General features: G+C 37.7%; 1 protein-coding gene across 1 annotated transcript; it reads right to left on the bottom strand.

The window, feature by feature from the left end:
- Positions 1–6,830: 6,830 nt before the first annotated feature.
- Positions 6,831–8,424, bottom strand: LOC135200595 (uncharacterized). Its single transcript, XM_064229217.1, has 3 exons — positions 7,554–8,424; positions 7,198–7,259; positions 6,831–6,891 (listed from the first exon to the last, which is right to left on the bottom strand). Exons 1-3 carry the CDS (start codon positions 7,822–7,824, stop codon positions 6,847–6,849), a joined length of 378 nt encoding a protein of 125 aa, XP_064085287.1. The 5' UTR covers positions 7,825–8,424; the 3' UTR covers positions 6,831–6,846.
- Between the last annotated feature and the right edge of the window lie 11,708 nt (positions 8,425–20,132).

Below are 20,132 nucleotides of genomic sequence, written 5' to 3'. Positions count from 1 at the left end.
GACAAACAAAGATTATTAGCGTTCATTAAGTTTTCTATTTTTGCTCCATCTTTATCTGGAGTAATGTTGTTATAGTCCCATATTGAGTTATGCGCATTGAAATCTCCTACAATTAATATTGGATTCTTAACCTCTTTTATTATTTTCTGTAATTTGTTTAAATCATACTTTTATTAGGCTGATTGTATAAGTTAATTATATCAAACACATTATTTTCTATTTTCACTGTTATTGCTGAAATTTGCAATTCAGTGTAATCTATATCTAATTTGTCGTATATAATTTTATTATGGACATATATTGCTGTTCCTAAATTATTTTCATTTTCCTGTGATGTTGTAGCCAATAGATATTTACCTATTTTTGGAACACGTTTTCCTATGTGTTGTATACATATAATCATTGGTTCATGTTCGCTAATAAGTCGTTGGACTTCCCCTAAGTGCATTCTCGTTAATATCAATTTATATTCCATTGAATTATATAACGATTGAATGGTGTAATATAAGTGGATCAAATTACCCTAGATTATTAAAGCTGATATTTTCTTAAAATTTTTTATAAGTTAATTTGTATTTTTGTAGGTCTTGATTCATTTTTTGTTGTAGTTTGAATCTTACTTTCGTTAACTGTTACTTTTTTCTATCTTGATTTGATTTTTCCATTTTGATTTTCTTTAGAATACTATCTACAACACTGATGTGTTTCTCTTTGTAATATTCTAAGTGTTCAATACACATACAACCTTTTTCATGAGATTTGATGTTTGTTTTTTCCTTACTCCTATTCCTCATGAAATTTCTTATGGTGTTGGTTAGGCTGTCTTTAGTTATAGTCATATTTTTGTGGCACATTGCTATAAAAGCATTTACTGCAGCCGCATGTATCTTCGTGTTTATCTGTTTTTTGTTTTGTTTTTTTTCCTTGTTTTTTCCTGTGGCGCCTATAATTGGTGATGGTTGAATTTCTTCGTTTTCACTGGTAGTGACCTGTATTTGTTTTGGTTTTCCATTTCATCTGAATTTGTGATTCGGTTCCTAGAGGTACTATTGTATATGGGAGACAGTGGAATATTAGTGTTTTGTTTCTGAACTTTAGCTTTTGGAGAGATTGGTGGGTTATTTATCTTTTTACAGACTTGTTTGGTGGAATTAGGTGGGGTCTTATCCAGTTGCCTCTTTCGAGTAGTATTATCTGTTTTTTCACATTCTTGTGATTTTAATTCTTCTTTGTTTTCCTCTATGTCATTATCTATTTCAATTTCCGATAAAGAGCTAAATCGATTTTCCACAGTCATAATATTATGTATGTTTGAAGAGTTCTTTTCATCTTGTATTTTTTGTGGTGGTATTTCTTTATTTCTATTATTATCATTTGTCTCAGTTCTGGTATTGCTGGACTTTGAGGTGTCTGCATACCTAAATTTCTTAGCTGGGTCATTTAATCCTCTCACTTTCAGTTCTAACTTTGCTTCTCTTATCGTCATTCCAGTTCGTTCTTGTAGTAATTTAAGTTCTGTATTGTAGATATAGAACGCACACAATTTAGATCTGGCATGATGTTCTAATCCACAATTTACGCATTTGGGTTGGCCACAGTCCCAGCGTGTTTTATGGTCCTGCGAGCTGCAAAAGGCACATCTATAAATATTCCTGCACTTAATTGCTGTATGACCATATTTGCAACAGTTCTTGCATTGCATAGGTTTAGGAACATAAGGTCTTAGTTCCCTATTTAATCCTAGCATTTTAATTTTTAAGGGTAAGGTTTGGCCACTGAACTTTATCTTGGCTATTTTGATAGTTTGACTTTTGTCTTTCCTGCTTGGGACCTCATATACTTCGCAGTCTTCAACATTATTGTACCTTTTCTTTAATGAATCTAAAAGTATTAATCTATCTAATGTTTCATCCTCAAGATTTGGTACTATTACTGTGCCTTGCACACTGTTCATTGTATCATGCCTTGTAATCTTTATATTTATGTTATCTATATTTTTTATACATTGATAATTTTCCGATTGGTTTTTGGTTGTTGTTTCAACCAACCATTCCCTTTTTTTAATTTGTCTTATGCTCATCTCTTGCGATGGGCATCGATTCAATAGGTAATTTTCTAATTTTAATAAAGATATATCTTTGTCAGCTTCAAAGTTCAAAAACCTTGACCAGTTTGACTCCCCAAAGAGAGAATCAAAAGTGAATCAAGGTTGGGTCCTGGCGATATCTATTTCTTTTGGGTTTATTGTATGGTAATAATGTCTTAATACCACTCTGATTTTCATTATTTGAGTTATCCTGAGAACAGTCCATTGCCATGCCATAAGTCGTTGTGAGGTTAATTTTTTTCTCCATATATAGTATTAAAAAAATTTCATCCAGGATGAGGTCCCTCTCACCAAGGAGGCCCAACCGGGGGAGGGGCAATGCCGTTACACACACTGGTAACTGCCCTGGGTCCCTCGCCTGGATATACGCCATACCCACAGTGCCTTAAGGGTCGTCAGTCCCATGAGATCGGACCCAGCACTGTGGGCATGGCTTGACTTAAAAATTTCCCCTCGCTCAACCACGTCAGGTACTCTAGTTTTACGGGTGGAGAGGCATGCCATCCAACTCCACCCTCCATCAAGTTAAAAGAGCTGTCAATTCAATAGTCCAAAACCATGCCAGGGTCGTCAACGAAAGAAGAAGAAGGGAAAGGGGAAAATTTATAAGGAGGAGGAGTAAAGGAGTTAAAGGTCCCAATGTTCAGTTGGATCCACAGCAGAGAGAGTAGGCGTAAAGGGGCATACTCTCTCTGCAGTGGATCCCTAAGCTCCCCACCTCGTCAAGGAGTTGGGATCAGGGGGATGAGCGGCTGAAAAATAGACAGATGAAGGACTGACAATAGACAGATGAAAGACTGAAAGAAGCATCCCAGAAAAGACAGATGAGCAACTGAAATTGGGAAGGAAAACGACTGAGAAAGACAGAATAGAGACTGGAAATAAACAGGAAGACCGAGTCACTTTTACTTTCCTCCATACAGACTGAAAGAATGCACTTTTTATCGGAAAAAAAATTAATATATCATGTTAACTCTATACATAAACATGGAAAAATAATACTTCCTCTATTAATTTCAAAATAAAAATTCTACGTGCAGATTGAAATACAGTCCATGCCCTTTCAAAGTCCATTAAATGGCCTTTTACATTACTAAAAGTATGAGCAAATATTTCTTTTATGAACAATTTGTTACCTTGATTAACCAAAAAACTAAAACGATAGGCAGAGATAATTTTAATATTGTTAATTTAGATCCCAGGGAAATAACTAATAATGTTATTCCATTATCAAACATAAGATGAAGAATTAACAATATATCTGAAGCCTTTTCCTCTATCACAGATTTCTATGCCGGGATTCTAGACCCCATAAGGCGAATTCAGTCTAAGAAAGCTTTGCTATTTATTGTAATGCTTTTATAGAAAGATAATGATAGGGTCGGTTCAGATTAATTGGAAATTGGTGATTTGCCTTTGACTGTGGGCATTGAACTTTTTTTCTGAACTTCATTCGGCGAAAAATTATAATTTCTGTAAGCTACTTTGGATATAAGATTTTAAATTTATTTCATATCTTTTCAATTTTGTTTTTTATTGTGTTCGCTTTCCTCCGCCATTACAAATTAATTCAATCGATGTTTCTTTAGCTTTTATTTATGAAAATAAGTATCCATTTTTTGTGATTAGCTCTGCGTTATTTTGAAACTTATTTTTAAGTGTTTTGTCATGTGAATATCTTAGGTTACAAGAGCAGTAAAACTCCCAGAAAAAAAGTGATTAATTTCCGTTCCAACATTTTCTTTCGGAAAAGGAAATAGCAGCCAGGAAAACAAGCGTTGAATGACTATTCACAGTATATCCCAGAGTATCTGAACTCACAGACTTGTTGGGGGATTATATATTTTTTTTTTCCCCTTTTCAGTATTTAATAATTGTCCAAACGCCTCTCGCAGACTCTGGGTTCAATTACGGTGGGTACTTGTAGGGGCTAATACTCTCCATAATTGGAGTCCTGCTTTATACCCAAATATGTTTGTGTTCGTTGATATTTTTTCTCAACTTCGGTAATATTTCCTTCTCGGAGTTATTTCTATGTCACATCTTTTTTTACTGTTTATTTTCGTTAAATAAAAAAAAAAGGAATCTGTAAAGTCTCGCATGTCAATTTGAATGGCACTAAATTCGTGGAGATATTTCTTTATATAATTAAAATTATAGAATTTAGTTCTTTTTTGCTTCGATTTAGTTTGTTTTACACAATTTATATCTTTGTATACTTTTTTTATCCTTTGAAGCGTTACGCCCCCACTAATAATTTTTTCTTTAATCAAACTGCTTCTGGTGCATGAATGCTTATTTCATTAAAAAAATGATACTAACATTTCAGTCGCTACAATTACTTTATTCTTTAAAAAATAACTAAAAACAGTAATTTTATCGGAGTTAGGTAATTTTAATACCGGTTTCCTAATCTTTTATATTGTATTGGGCTATATCTTTGGTTTCTAGTGTATATAAATGTGAAAAGCAAATAATGCAGTAATTAATTGATTGTTTGTATGGTGCTTTTACGTTGCATGGAACCAGTGGTTATTCAGCAACGGGACAACGGCTTTACGTGACTTTCGAACCACGTCGAGAGTGAACTTCTATCACCAGAAATACACATCTCTCACTCCTCAATGGAATGGCCGAGAATCGAACCCGCGACCACCGAGGTAAGACGCTAATATCATACCAACCACGCCGCTGAGGTGCTATGCAGTAATTAATGGGTAGAATATCCAATCTCCGAAGGCATAAAAAAACTCTAGAAATTCTATTTCTAAAAAGGATTGTATTGCCTATCGCCGTTGTCTCATTTCTTTTCGAAAAATTCTAATCGAGGGAAAGCTAATCGCCTGGTTGCGTGACTCATTCCTGATTCTTTTAATCATAGGCAAACATTATCAGATAGGACAGGAATTACGTGGTTATTCGCAGAATACCTGGCGAGCGAAATCTATTCCGGCGCTAATTAAAACAGCTGAGCCAACAAAAATCTTTCTCCATGATGACGCATTACCTGTCGGCCTGATGAATGGCAATTCCAGTCAAAAGACGTTCATGGAATCGCTTCTTCAAAATAGCGACGATTTCAACGAAGGGAAACGAATCATTATGGGATGCCCTATTTGTTAATTAGTTATAAACCAATACACTGTCTTAAATGATAATTAAACTCAATCATTCTCAATATATTATAGAAGATTGAGTTATTTAACTTTTAGCTGTATACACGACATATTTTACAAGCCCAAACAACTGACAATTTCATATTTCTACTATGATTAGATCATATTTCAATCATTTCATTAATACATTTTGGTTGAAGCATACACCATATAAACAGGCGAAGTATTTAACAAGATATTAATCAAAGAAAATTTTATATAAAAAACATAAAGAAACTTGTAAAGGTAATAAATAGTGAAAGGTATATGGCGCACCTCCAAGAAAATTCATAATTCCTCATATCTTTTCCATCTTACAGCTTCTGGGTGTGTTGAAGTTTATCATGAATACTTGTGGTTCCTTTTTTATTCATTTATTTATTTATTTTTTATTTTTTCAAAAATCTACTTATTTTTTTATTTGTTCATCTATATATTTCTTCATTTATATATAATCTGTATATCTACCTGTAAAATGAAACCAACAATTTATGAGTGAAAATATTTTTCAATGATCATCATAGTTTTTGAGAATCTGGATCCATTATTTTTAACCCTGGATAGGTGTCACTATATCGCTACCCTGTCCAAAAATCACTAACTTCATTTTTGCGGTACATTTTAGTTTCTAATATCAATTAGACTACTAAAGAAATACTACTGAAAAGATAAATAATACCCATCTACAAATTAAATATTTATTACAAATATTAAAAAAAAGGTATGTACAAAAAATAATTTACGAATATATTTACAAAAAATACAAAACTACAATTTACAATATGTGACTGCCAGAAAAGGTGTCACACCCATAGAGGTCAAAATCTGAAAAGAGAAAAAAAGGCTACATTTTTTTGTCAAAAAAAATAAATAAAAAATAAAATAAATAAATAAAATTTTCACATTTTTTTTTTTTGGTACCTAAATGAAATAGGAAGTGGCTAATTTTTTTTTTTTTTTTTTTTTTTTAGAATAAGGTGTTATTATCCTAGAACGTAATTATGTAAAAATATTTGGGCAAAAATGATACTGGCTGTTATATCAGGGACCAAATCTAAAGGTCACTTTTTGACCTCCTATTTTCACCATGAAAATTTCTTATAAAAATCGTTGTAACTATTATAAGACATGAATTTATGCATGAAAATCTACCAGAATATCACAAATTCTATAAAGAACAAGAATATATAGTCATATGGCAACTTACCTTTCGGATCTGCCGACAAAATGGCCACAGCCGACACCTACTCCGACGGCCACATCTACCACCTGAAATTGAGGAATGGAATGTAATTTTCCATGTGTTATTTACTTATCTAATTATACGTGGAATTGCATAAAACTATTATGGTGGCTTGCTGGTTGTTTGAACATTTGCAGTCATCACAAAAAAATCTGACTAAAATAACTTACTCCAGTGTAAAGGTCATTTGTTGACCTCGTTTTACCATGATAATCTTATAAAAATGGCTGTAACTATTATAAGATATCATATTTATGCATGGAAATATGCAAGAATATCACAAATTCTATAGAGAACAAGAATATATAGTGGTATGGCAACTTACCTAACGGATATGTACACTAAATGGCCCCCGGCCACGACAAATACGACGACCACATCTCTACCTGTAATGGAGGAATGGAATGTAATTTTCAATGTGTTATTTACTTATCTAATTATGCGTGGATTTGCATTAAACTATTATGGTGGCTTGCTGAATAGTTGAACATTATTTTACAGTCCTAAAAAAAATCTGACCCAAAAAACTTACTCCAATGTAATGGTCATTTGTTGACATCCTCGTTTTACCATGAAAATTTCTTATAGAAATGGTTGCAACTATTATAAGATATGATATTTATGCATGAAGATATATCAGAATATCACAAATCCAATAGAGAACAAGAGCATATAGCGACATGCCCACTTACCTTTCGGGTATGTCCGCAAAATGGCCCCCTACCACGACAAGTGCGACTACCAAATTTGCTACCTGAAATGGAAGAAGGTTATGTCAATTTCGAGGTGTTATTTATTCATCTAGTAATTCGTGGATTTGCATGAAACTTTTATGGTGGCTTGCTGGATGTTTGACCCTTATTTTGCAGTTATAAAAAAATATCTGACCAAATAGAAATATTTCGAAAAAGGAATAATTTCGAAAATTTGGAAATCTCGAAAAAAATAAAAAATAAAATATTGCAATATTTTAGGTAAAAAATGGGTGATATATATTTTGTCAAGATTAAAATTATAGTATTTATGCAAACAAGTAGAAGACACAAACTTCGGACACAAGACAGTTTGATTCTGTAGGCAGACGGGCCCGTTGCATCGCAAACATGCTGTGTTTGTCTTGTGGTCTTGTCTAGATAGGCTGCTTTGGTAGCGAACACACTTGGGCAGCTTGATGTGGCCAATGGCTCAGCCAGCGTTAACGTATCCGCCATCAGGATACGCAGGGGCCTTGACAAGTTGGTCAACGTGCAATACCGATGACTTACTAGGGGAGCACAAAATTCAATGGTGAGCTCCTTGATGAACCTTCGCCTAGTCATACTCTATGCCTATGGCATGTACGTATAGAGAATATAAGAATTTACCATAATTATGTTATATACCCGTAGAAAAGACAAAGTGACCAGCGTCGTGTCTCACGAACTCAATTTGCTGTAGAACACATCTGATCGAATGTGTCTGCACCCCCTTCCGTTGCATTATAAAACATCTAAATGTCCGTCTTACGTCTTTCGATTTCAGACAGATCATGATGCAGGGACCTCTACAGCATCACCTTCTTAATCCTGCTGAATTGCTGACACTGGAGAGTCAAATCGTGTTTGTAACTGAACACGGCCACTGAGTCCTTGACGGGAAGCACACTCTCAGAAAGTTTCTTAGGGATATAAGGTTTCTGCCGAATGGTGCCACACAAATACATGCCATCGTCAGCGAGTCATAAGGCGAGAGGTAAGGTCATCAAGAAGTTATCAGTCGTCAGTGTGCGACCCCTTCGACGAAAAGGTCGCACAAGGTCCATCGGGAAAACTTCTCCCAACGTCTGTCCTCTCGGCACCCTCACTGTGTCCTTTCCCAAGTAAACAATCGCATTACACATGTAATGCGTATCGGCATCACACCCCAACAGAAGCTTGACGCCGTACCTATGGGAAGAGAGAATAGAGTTAGTATCTATATATGACCCCGACCTGGGTCGCGTGGGTCTTTTTAAATTACTGTGGGTCATGCAGAAATCAAATGCTCAGTGATTAATTTAACACCAGTCTTATATTCTTAATAGTTACACAAGGGCCCGAGTGAAATTGAACTTAATATCTACATATAGTAGCGGCGGGATTGAGACCGAGCGAGGAAAACCGGCAGAGGGCAACGAGGGGGAACTGCACATCCGACCTCATTGCTTGACCGACGGCTAACTGGCTGCTAACTGCCACCCTGAAAGGGGCACCCTGGCATTCCCTCTCTTTACTCCAGTACCCCACATACCCCCGATATGTGATTGGCTGCGGCACCTCTCCTTAAGCCTATTGACCAATGGGTGCCAATATAGGTGACGCTAAGAACCAACAAAATTTTGGGGGGTGGTGACGCTCTTTTTAATGAGAGAGAATGACCGTTAACGACACTCATGGCGTCCTATGAGGAGATCAGGATTTTTGGGGAGTTCTTTATAAACCCTCTAGAATGGTTTATCACTCCCTCCCCAAGTTCCTTTGCGTCCTCGCAAAGCTGCAGTCCCTGCCTTGTCCCACCTCGAGTCTCGTCCTTCAAGGTACTGATTTATCTAAATTAAAATTAACTATCTTAAAGGGGGCCATTTGACGTGTGTACAAAATAAAGATTACAAGTGAACTGAACACGTCTTACAATACAAGATATTCCAACAACAACAAAAAATTCAAATCAATCACTCTTCCCTGGAAAAAGATCAATACCAAGAGAGAGAGAAAAAAAGAATTCATTCAATAAGTTCTGATTTATAATCACAACAAAATGGTGAAAACAAACAGACAGAAAATTCCACACATTCAGCCACTGCCCTTGATTCACAGGCGAGAAACACCTGTCGTACACCGTATACGTCAAGACATTTGTTGTACCACAGCAACCAACCAGTAGCCCGTACCCGAGGTTGGCCGGGTACCTGGGAGGCGAGCCAGTGAAGCACACAGGAGCGCAGGCGGGCGCCAGGCCGAGAGCACAAAACCAAACTCCCGAGCCCTTGTCATAAGTAAATACTATTGCAAAGTAAATAAAAGGGGTTAATGATCAGAGTCTGTAAATGCCAACCCACGTCTTTGCCTAGGATTCAGAATCATACCCTGGGATATATTCAGTCTTTATGATGTCAAACTCTAAAATTCGCTCGGCCCACAGAGCTTGGCGATTTGCAATCTCACTCTTCTTCAGTAGGTACGTTAATGGTTGATGATCTGTGAAAATCTTTATTTTGGGTCCCAGCAAAAAATAACGGTGTCTCTCCAGCAACCATATGACCGCCAAAACCTCTCGATCGAAGGTACTATAATTTTTCTCTGCCCCTTTTAATGCACGTGATGTAAAACAAACTGGTCTTTCATTACCTTCATCGTCAATCTGAGAGATTACTCCTCCTATCGCAATATCACTTACGTCTGTGGTCACTAAAAAAGAGGGCGATCGAACCTCGGATAAGCCAAGAGTTCGTCACTCATTAGGGCATCTTTTAATTTCTGAAAAGCTTCTTCCTCTTTCTCACCCCATTGGTAATCAGGTTGCATCCTTAATGCGTCTAACGGTCTCGCTATCTGTCCGAAGTTCTTAATGAACTTCCGATAGTAACCTGCGAGTCCGAGGAAGCTGGCTACATCCTTCCCATGTTTTGGTCGTGGAAATTCTTTAATTGCTACAACTTTATCGTCACAAGGCTTAAGGTCTTCAGAAGTTACTAGGTGCCCAAAAAATTCTACTTCGGCCTGGAAAAACTTACATTTTTCTAAATTTATTTTCATCCCATGACGCCTTAATGCTTACAAAACTTGTATCAGGCTACCTTTATGCTCCTCTACAGTAGTACCAACTACAATGATAACATCTAAATATACAAAAACTCCAATGCTAATTATAGGGGCTAAAACGCGCATCATTACTCGTGAAAAATGAGCCGGAGCATTCTTTAATCCAAAGGGAAGGAAATCATATTCATATAGCTGATTATTCGCTATAAAGGCAGTTTTCTCTTTACTCTCATTATCAAGGCAAGCCTGACTTGAGATCCAATGCGGCGAAAAAATTTACTCTCCTTTACGTTAAGCAAAAGCTCTTCGATCGAGGGCAATGGATAGGCATTGTCCTTGGTAATGACATTATCTTCTGTGTTATTACTTAACTAAAATTCTCATTATTTTATTTTTTATCTATTTATTTATTTTTTTTTTTTACCTAACCCGGAGCATTGACCAGTGGTCTTAAATGGACTCGTATCATTAGTACTTGAAAAGAATAACAATCACGTTTAACTACGAGAATCTCAAAGAGGTCAACACCCATGTAACTAATAATAATAACAATAAATTTAACATTACACACTATTGGTGGTGCTCTCTGACAACCACTTTGGCTATTGAGGAGAGGCTCTGGGGGTGGTTTTGGGTCTCCTACTCTCGAGGGGGAGGACTTGAAAACCGACAACATAAATGAACAGAATAAAAATAAAAAAAACATCAACAATTTCCACAAAACATTAAACAAATAATATCAGTGAACTGGTTACTATTCATTGACTCCAATAAGAACAATTTGTAATTAAATTACTCAAACTGCAATCACAGATAAATCACAAAAGGGTTCATTTACCACAATCTGATTAAAAAAAAGAAATCGACAAATCACTAGTTGATTGTTTACGTTATTCCTGAAAAAAAACAAAATTTCTCAGACAAATTACTTGGATAACTTGAAAATTCAAATTAAAAGGACACACTCTAATCGCACATAACAGACAATAAACAACTAATCACAAAGCCTTTTGATAATATAATGTTTACAAAAAAAGTTTAAACTGCAGTGAATAAAGAAAAAAAAAAAACCTTGTTCCAATGCAGGCTGCCAAATTTAAATTCTTCACAAAGATCCTCACTAACAATTATTCACGGTGGTCAGCTGACCCTCCTTTCTATCTCCACGTCGCCTTCTCCTTCCTCTTGAGCGGAGGGGAGGAGTGTCTCGCTACACTCCCTTGCTGTCGTCAGCCGCCATCCGACGGCTGTCAGCTGTTCTTAGCCTACAATTATTCTAACAGTTTGGCCTATACCAGACCGAAGTTTACAGCTCACACTCCCCCATCCATCCTGAAGGTGGACACTGTCTCCTTAACGGCTAGAGGGGCTTGGGGAAGGAGGAAAGGGCCCAACATCTCCTTCCGACTCATTCCCGCTCTTGAGGGGGGTGTGCTGTCCTGTAGGGGGAGTCCCCTACTAGAATTTCCCTTTTAATTTATTTTTTCTTTTCAATTCGTAATGCTTTGAAGCTATTCAGAATTATTGCAATGTAGGAGAATATTCTAATTTCTAACATAATCAACATTTTGGGTGTCTTGTAAGGTTTAAAGTCAATATGCTTGCCGTTCTATCCCTAGTTTTCCCATGCTCTTTATCAAGATATTAATTTTTTTTGTAGGGTTCCCGCTGTTAAGGAAGTGCTAGAGGAGCGCCACTGCATTGCAAGACTAGCCTTTGCACGGAAACACGTCGAGAAAGACCTTGACTTTTGGAGTAGGGTTGTGTTTTCTGATGGAAAATCTTTTAACTCCTCTAATAATGGTCGTGTCCATTGCTGGAAGTTTAATAACACGAGATACGAAGACCACAACGTTTATAAAGAAGCAAGAAGTGGCCATGTTTGTCTGAATATTTGGGGATGGGTAAATATTAATAGTGTGGGTGAGCTAACTGAAATTAATGGCAGGTTTAATTTTGATCAGTTCATCGAAATTTTAGAGGAAGTCATGCTACCCATTGCTAGAGCTTTGACGCTTCCTTATGAAGAGTGTATAATTTTCATGCAGGCAATCTATAGTTCAGCGTTTTTTTAAAGGCCTGATGACCTTTCTGGATATTAATAGGTCCTAGATATAAGGTTTTCTATCATTACAGATGAAGGTATTATAATTCATGAAGAATATATTGTATATTCATCTTTCATTCAGGATCGCAGTAACGTTCACACTTCATGCATGGTAACGTGGTGGTTCGATGATGATAATGATCATGGTCAATGCTTGGGAACCTCGGCAGGAGAGGAACAGACCACAACTTCCTGAGCCTGTATTGGCCGAACGTCGTTTACAACATGGTGTCGAGACCTGTACAAGAAGTCATCGACTGAGAAGGTGGCTGTATGAATTTGTGAACATTATTCAACTTTATTTTCTTTATTTTTCTATTAAGGTGTAGAACGGTTTGTTCACTGTAAAAATAAATTACATATAAGTATTAATGTTCCACTATTAAACCATTATAGAATTCAAAAATGCTCCTATATACTAATAATAAAATAAGATGCAGCAAGATGGTTATCTAGGAATTTGTCTTTAAATTCCTGAAATAAAACTAGAGTCTTTGGCACCTCGGGCGGGTTATTCCAGGCTAATATTCCTTTGCACCTCACTCCCCACAAAGCCCGATAACTTCAGAATTTTGATAAGGAATGAATATATAGCTATTTTTTTGTTGATATCTTGTAATATTTAAACAATAATTTTACATTGACATTTCATTCTTAGCCACTTGTAATACATGCATGTAGGCTAGATAAAACCACAATGGTAACTAAAACCAATTTTGTTTTGCAACAGAGAAGATATCAATGTAAAAGGAAGCATCTTTAAATGAAGCTAAATATTCTCCTTCTGATTTACTAAATAAGACAAATTTTACACTCACATTCTACGTGCCTTAGCAGCACCAAACTTGTCGATTACATCATCAAAATTAATACTCTTTACATAATCATTTTCTATAGAAATTATAGCAAGACTGTTCAATCTTGCTTGACTCATTGTTGATCGAAGATCATTCTTTATAAGCTTCAGCTTAGAGAAACTTCTTTCGTATATGCCACTGATACAGAAATTGTTAAAAAAAGTATCATGCACAGAGATAATTTTGGCAAGGATTCTCCAAAGCCCCATTTGACAGTGAACTTGGGAAACTGTAAAATCTTTTGTCCAAGCGTTTGCTTCTTCAGTCGTGATTTTGGCGGTCTCAAGGTGTCTTCCGAGTCGCATAATTTCCACTTTGACCTCCTCTGGAATTCCATTACAAATCTTAGACATGCTTGAGATGCTTTCTCGAAGTTGTTCTTTATTCGCAGCGAGCAAGGTGTGTGGCTGAATGGCTACAAATGTTGACAGCACATTATCCATGGCCTCTGATCGAACATTCAGTTCTTGACTAAACTTATCTATACATTCAAACATTGATTTCCTCATTTCCTCTTGCAATGTCAGTCCACTATCCCTAGCAAGCTCTCCAGGCTTTCTTTTTTTTTTTTATTCTTCCTCGTCATTCCATGGATATCCCCATTTCTTCACATATTTGACTTGCATATACAATTGCTTTCTCACAATTTCATTGCTCTGACTTCTAAGAAACAATTTCAAACCTTTGATCTTTACACAGCATTTCTCCAAGCTTATTCCGTCTGTTTGCAAATATTTTTGTGTGAGGTCCACTTCTTCCAATATATAACACCAGAATGAGGAAAATAAAAGAAATGGAAAATCACGCATTGCTTTTAGTAAACTTTCAGCTGATCCTCTTGTATCTACATTTTCCTTTTGGTCTGTCAATGTCTCCAAGGCTGTAATTAGCTTTTCAAATTGTTTCTTGCGTGGCTTTACAGCGACATAATGTGCACTCCATCTAGTCTGAGAAAGTTTTTTAACTGTCAGGTTTTCTTTCAGTACTTCCCATCTGTGCGTTGCAAGTGCAAAGAAGCAATAAAATCTCTCTACTGTTCCAAAGAATGTGACACATGTTGAATTAATTCCAAAAGAGTGCACTCCACAAAGGTTTAAGGAATGATTAGCACATGGCACAAACAAAGCCTTTGGATTTAATTCTTTTATTTTTTCCTGCCCTCCACCATCAATACCAGCCATAGCTGCTGCACAATCATATTCTTGACTATGGCAAAATGTAATGTCTAGTCCATAATTCTCTAAACTACTTAGTATATCCTTTGCTGTTTTTCCGTCAACAGGAATGAACCCCATATCTGTCCCAGTCAGTATTCGCTTTACTGCTGTAAAACTTGTAGATGCTTTCAGAACGAAAGAGGTCTATGAGGAAAACCACTGGATAAGAAAGAGGATATGTTTTACATTTTTATATGTAGTTTAGCTGCTCTTTAACATTAAAAAAAATTTAATAACCTAGTCAAATAAATCCCAAAATTGTAGTCATTTTGAGATGGCAGTTAATATTTTTAGTAGATAGGCCTGGTAGGAAGAGAGGGAAAATAGCATCTCGGTTGCTATCTCGACCCATTTTAGTTAAACCCTTTTTTCATGTCTTTTCTTACCCAATATCGATTACCTCGGCAATTATAACTTTATTACTACTAACATTAAATTATTATTACTTTGCTTATCTTGTGTCATGAATAGCGGAATTATGAAAAGTTATTGTTGAGGATTAAGATGGACGTTGCCTTAATACATCCGCTATTTTGCGTCACAGTATGACAGTTTAACTCCTGCCGTCAATTATAAACAATCCAAGAAAGCGAAACTGTATTGGTGAAAGAATAGAATCCGATGATGTTCGTTGTTCCAATTCAAACAAGAGTCAGTGGCATTCCCTTTCTTATTTCAAAGTGAATACTTTAATTACTGCAAAGGTAGTTTCCCAATTGTCGGCAGACTCGAAAGTGTGACGTTGCCATATCCACGAGTAACCCAGACGAGGGGGGAAAGAGTTTTATCCGTGAGTGTATAAGTGTTTGTTTTTCTTTTCTCGGTCTCTCTCTGTAAGTCCCCACTGTTTCGTTTATGGTAACATGCGAGCCCAATTCCCCACTACCAGAAACCTCCATTCATCTAGTCATGAACATATGCATACCAGATCTTCAGTTACTTAAATTCGTGAGAGTTAGGTTTGGTGGGTTTTAGTTTCAAGAGGGAAAAAGAGCCTATAGCTTATGTGGGGAGAAAAAACTTCATACTTAAGAGTATAACAGAGTTTGCCTTACGCTATATCAGAATCTGGTAATTCCGTGAAGTTGGTGTAACACATTTGTACAGCTGGTTAGAGAATTTTTCATTTGTTTGGTTCTTTCCAACAATAACCATCAACGGGAGTTATAGTTTTTGTTTCCGACCTTTCTATACCACAACACAATTAGGTACTCTAAACAATTCAGACGAGTGTCGACGGGAAAGATAAGGATTTGCCCTGGTAAATTTTTTCCCTCTTCCGTCTCGTCCTCGAGACAGTAATATCTCATATACATTTTTATTTATCAACTGCCCTTATATGGCATTCATTTACAATCCATTTTAACTGTTGTTATTCACACAGATCCAACTGCGATTTGACTCAGTATTGGCAATGAGTTTTCTGCCCTTACATGGCATTCATTTAAAGTCGAGTTGAGATGTAATTTCCAGGGATCATGTCATTTACAACTTCATTAGCGTGATTTTCCGAACTTGCGTGAGGCCATTTACAATTTGTTCAACTGGTATTTCCACATCTCCTGCGTGAGTTATTCCGCACCCGAGTGGATTTCATTCATAGTTTATTAGACTACCATCCCCACGTCAATTGCGTGAGGCATCTACAATTTGTTCGACTGTTGTTTTCACGTAACTTGTGTGAGATTTACACTGTGTGGAGGACATTTCTAGCCATTTTGGCTGCTGTCTCATCTGCTTTTTCACACATTTCAGTCATAGGGATCCTTGTTATTTCCCTGGTATAACACTAAGTTATTCCGCATACCCGAGGCGATATCTGCAGTTTTGTGACTTTCATCCATCTTATTATTTCAGGCTAGTGCATGTGCGCATACTCCTAGATTCCCAAGCTAGTGCTACTATTGTTTAACCCCTGAGAAAATGGCCAGCAATGCAGCACTGGAGGAGGTTAAGGCCTTCACTGAAGCCAGAAAAGCAATAGGGCTGGAAGGCACAAAACTGGGAAATTAGGTGCACAATAAGGTGAAGGAAGCAGCCCAAGAGAGAGCACAAGAGATAATGGAAGCAGATGAGATAGAAGCACAAGAGAAAAGAGAAGCTGCTGAGAGAGAAGCAAGAGAAAAGAGAAGCTGTTGAGAGAGCATTCCAGGCAGCCAAAAGAGAGAAAGAAAGAGAAGCCCAAGAGAGAAGAGACATTGCAGAGAGAGAAGCACAAGAGAGAAGAAAAGTTGCAGAGAGAGAAGCCCAAGAGAGAAGAGAAGCCGCAGAAAGAGCACATTAACTGTGGCAGCCCAAAGTGCCACTCTGGCAGCCACTCTTGCAGCTCCAAGTGTGGTGCCCAAGGCCTCCAACACAACATCCATTGAGGGGGTCTCAGAAATCTTCCAGCTGGAGGACTTCCTGTCCTACACTCCCCCTAATCTTGCCACCCACTTGGTGGACAAGGCCCCTAAAACCATTTTGGAGTGCTGTAAATGGGCAGATGCCTATGACATTGCACCATCCACTGCAGAGTGCCTACCCAGCCTCCTAATAACCATCCACTGGAGCCCGTGTGTGGGTGTTGCAATAAACAAGGGCACCCTATGGAGCAGAGCCTATCTAAAGTGGATCATCCTCAGCAAGCTCCCTACACTTTAGAATGGAACTTCCCAACATAATAAGAATAATGGCCATAGGAACCGAAACAACAGACCCAAGTACGATTTCAGCAAGAGTTTCTGTGACGTGTGCAAAGTGCATGAGAACACTGCTTCCTGGTCAAGATGCCCCAAGAAAGCTGCCGTTACTGGCATTGCAATGGCAGTAACGGATCCTTCAGCTCTAGGCCCTCCAGCCCAGAGCCCTATATTTGCTGCACCTCCCAGAGGTCGGTATCCCGTCCACCTGGTGTCCGAGCCTTCGATGACAAGATATCCATCATTCAAAATGATAAAATTTCGTATGGAGTTTGGGTTGATAGGCAACAATTCGTTACAATGGAGAGCCTCTACCATGTTAAAATGTTCTTGCCTACTGTCCGGTTCTGCGTCACAACCACACTGCTCTAAGATATGTACTATGGTAGTAACTACCTATATTCCAGGAGGTTCTGACGTCCTGCTAGGACAAGATTTTAAGTCTCCTCCTTCCTTTTCATAGTCTATGTGCCCCCACAACTACATAGCTCCAGACCAATGCTATAGTCCTCTGCACAGCCAGTGCCACTTAGTTACCAAGCAGTACCATGCTCCTTCCATCATGGACGTTGAGCCACGTTTGAATCATCTCACTACGCCAGGAACGGCCTCAGTGCCAGTGCCAAGGAAAAACTTAAAGGCCTGTCCACACGAGCGGGCCTGATCGGCGTGCTTCGGGGTTCACGGGCAAATTCTGGCGGGCTTACCCATGAATGTTGTCCACACAGGTGAGGTGATGGAGAGGTGGGCGTGCCCGACGATGCCAGTAGTGTGTTAAGTGCGGTACGATAAACATGGTGCTTACAGCAAAGAAGAAGATAGTGTAGCATGATAATTGCTTTGTGTGTGATGAAAAAGGAGAAAAAGAGGAGAATATGGTGCAAAGAATGGCTCAGTAAAAGAAATGTATATGATTAACATACGTCTGCCGGGGTCGAAGTAAAAGCCATCGGGCACCACCGTGGTGATTTTGCTACAAGACTCATCGGGCAATTTGACGGTTTGCCCGTCAAGTGTGCCCGTTAGAGGGGAAGTCCGCCGATCAGGCCTGATCGTGTGGACAGGCCTTTAGTCTCCCTCCTGGAGCTCTCAGTACAGGTCGCTTTTCCTCCTCTGGTTTGGCGCCGCTACCAATGTCAGCAGTTGAGAAAGAGCCAATTCCAATAGGAATCCTCCAGGACACTCATGACTGTAGCAGACACTCCCCTAACGGTGCGATCTTGCTACCCATCCCAGTAATTAACTTTACTTGTGAGCCCCTCATGAACACCAATACCTCCTCCACTCCCCCTCCGTCAACAGCTAACCAGTCCCAGAGTAAGGGCTCTGCCGAATCCAATTTGGCTGAAAAACTTAAGGAACTGAGCCAAGCCGTGTTAGGCAAGGGGACGAGTGCCAGGGCCCCAGTTGTCGCAGCAGCCAGAGCCGATGCCACTCAGGCACCTTCAATAGACTTGAATCTTTCAAGCTCATTAAACCTCGGAGAGGTCGAAGGAAGAAGGGAAAATCACTTTGAGGTTTACAAAAACCCTAAGAGAGTTGATAGCCTCTTTGCACTAGTGTCTGGCATAGTGCCACCTTCTTATAGAGAATTCTGACCCTCTCTATCCAGAGGAGATTGCCAGGTTCTGCTACTTTTACTTCCTTATCCTTTTGTAACTCTTTCAATTTTTGTGATTTCTATACTTTCTGTTTTATAGTTTCCTTACCTCTTCATAATCACATTTAGGTATCCATTCCCATTGTATGTTTTGCTTAGACAGAGCCCTATCCGCCAGCAATTCTGGCCTTATATGTTAGTAATTTGCTAAGACTGCCATCAGGGTATATGTAATCTTTAAGCTCATTAGGTTGTCATAAAAGTGCCACAATTAGCACAGCGCCCTATCCTAAGCACTCAGCATTCCATGAGACTAGGAATATTCATAGCTAGCCAAATGCTATACATTTAGCTTAGACCACTAAAGGACTATACTTTGAAGCATGGCTTGCTTACACATTGTTTCGATTTAACCTTTGATTTAATATGCCTCCCTAGTCTCTATATTCTGCGTAATTTTCATTGCCTCTGGTGAGATCTACACTTGTGTAATTTTCTTTCCTCTCTGAAAAATAATTACTCTTTCTTGTTTCTATCCCTTTTAATTTACACTGATATTCTCTATGGAAGAATTCATGTACCGACTAGCGACTGTAATGATTTACCTAACGGGAAAATTTATTATATGCATAGCTCTAATGGCAAAGAGGCAATTATTTAACGAAATCGTAGGATTAATAACTCCCCTACGAACGTGTCATATCGCCCCATCAGGGCAAATGAATAGCATGTGTTGCCTTAAACAATAATCTGACAATTCCATACATGACAGAATTAAAGAATAATATTAACCCGATAGGTTAAGGTAAGATCACCTGATAATTAATTGCTGTTCATATTTAACAGGCATTTCTGGTGGGACATTCCATTTTAAGAGTAATGAACTTTTTTTTTGTGTTGTACCATAACAAATTGTTAGTTGTGTCACTTTAGTCATTTCACACTCTGTGCTTTAATTTTCTTGATTTAATCAATGTTCAAGAATTAAATCATTTTAAATTCTCTGCGTGTAGAGAATGCATAAAAATGTGAAGACTATTATCTGCAGAGTATATATATATATATATATATATATATATATATATATATATATATATATATATATATATATATATATATATATATATGTGTGTGTGTGTGTGTGTGTGTGTATGTGTGTGTGTGTTTGTACATAAAATTTCAGTTCTACGACTTCTATATAAGAAAGCTTTGAAAAAACCTTGTTTCGCAAAATATTGGCTTTATGATGTGCAACTGGAGTCAGGTAATTTGCACATGTGAATGATATCGTTTCAATAGTCTGGTCGTTACCAAGGTTAAATAACTTCAAAGATAATCCGTATCCTCATTGAAAAACGATATTCATTTTGAACGACGGAGTACGTG

Source organism: Macrobrachium nipponense, chromosome 27 (genome assembly GCF_015104395.2).
Source record: "Macrobrachium nipponense isolate FS-2020 chromosome 27, ASM1510439v2, whole genome shotgun sequence".
NCBI classification, from domain to species: Eukaryota; Metazoa; Arthropoda; class Malacostraca; order Decapoda; family Palaemonidae; genus Macrobrachium; species Macrobrachium nipponense.
Note: the sequence above shows the minus strand (reverse complement) of the source record. Positions and strands in the feature narration are given on the sequence as shown.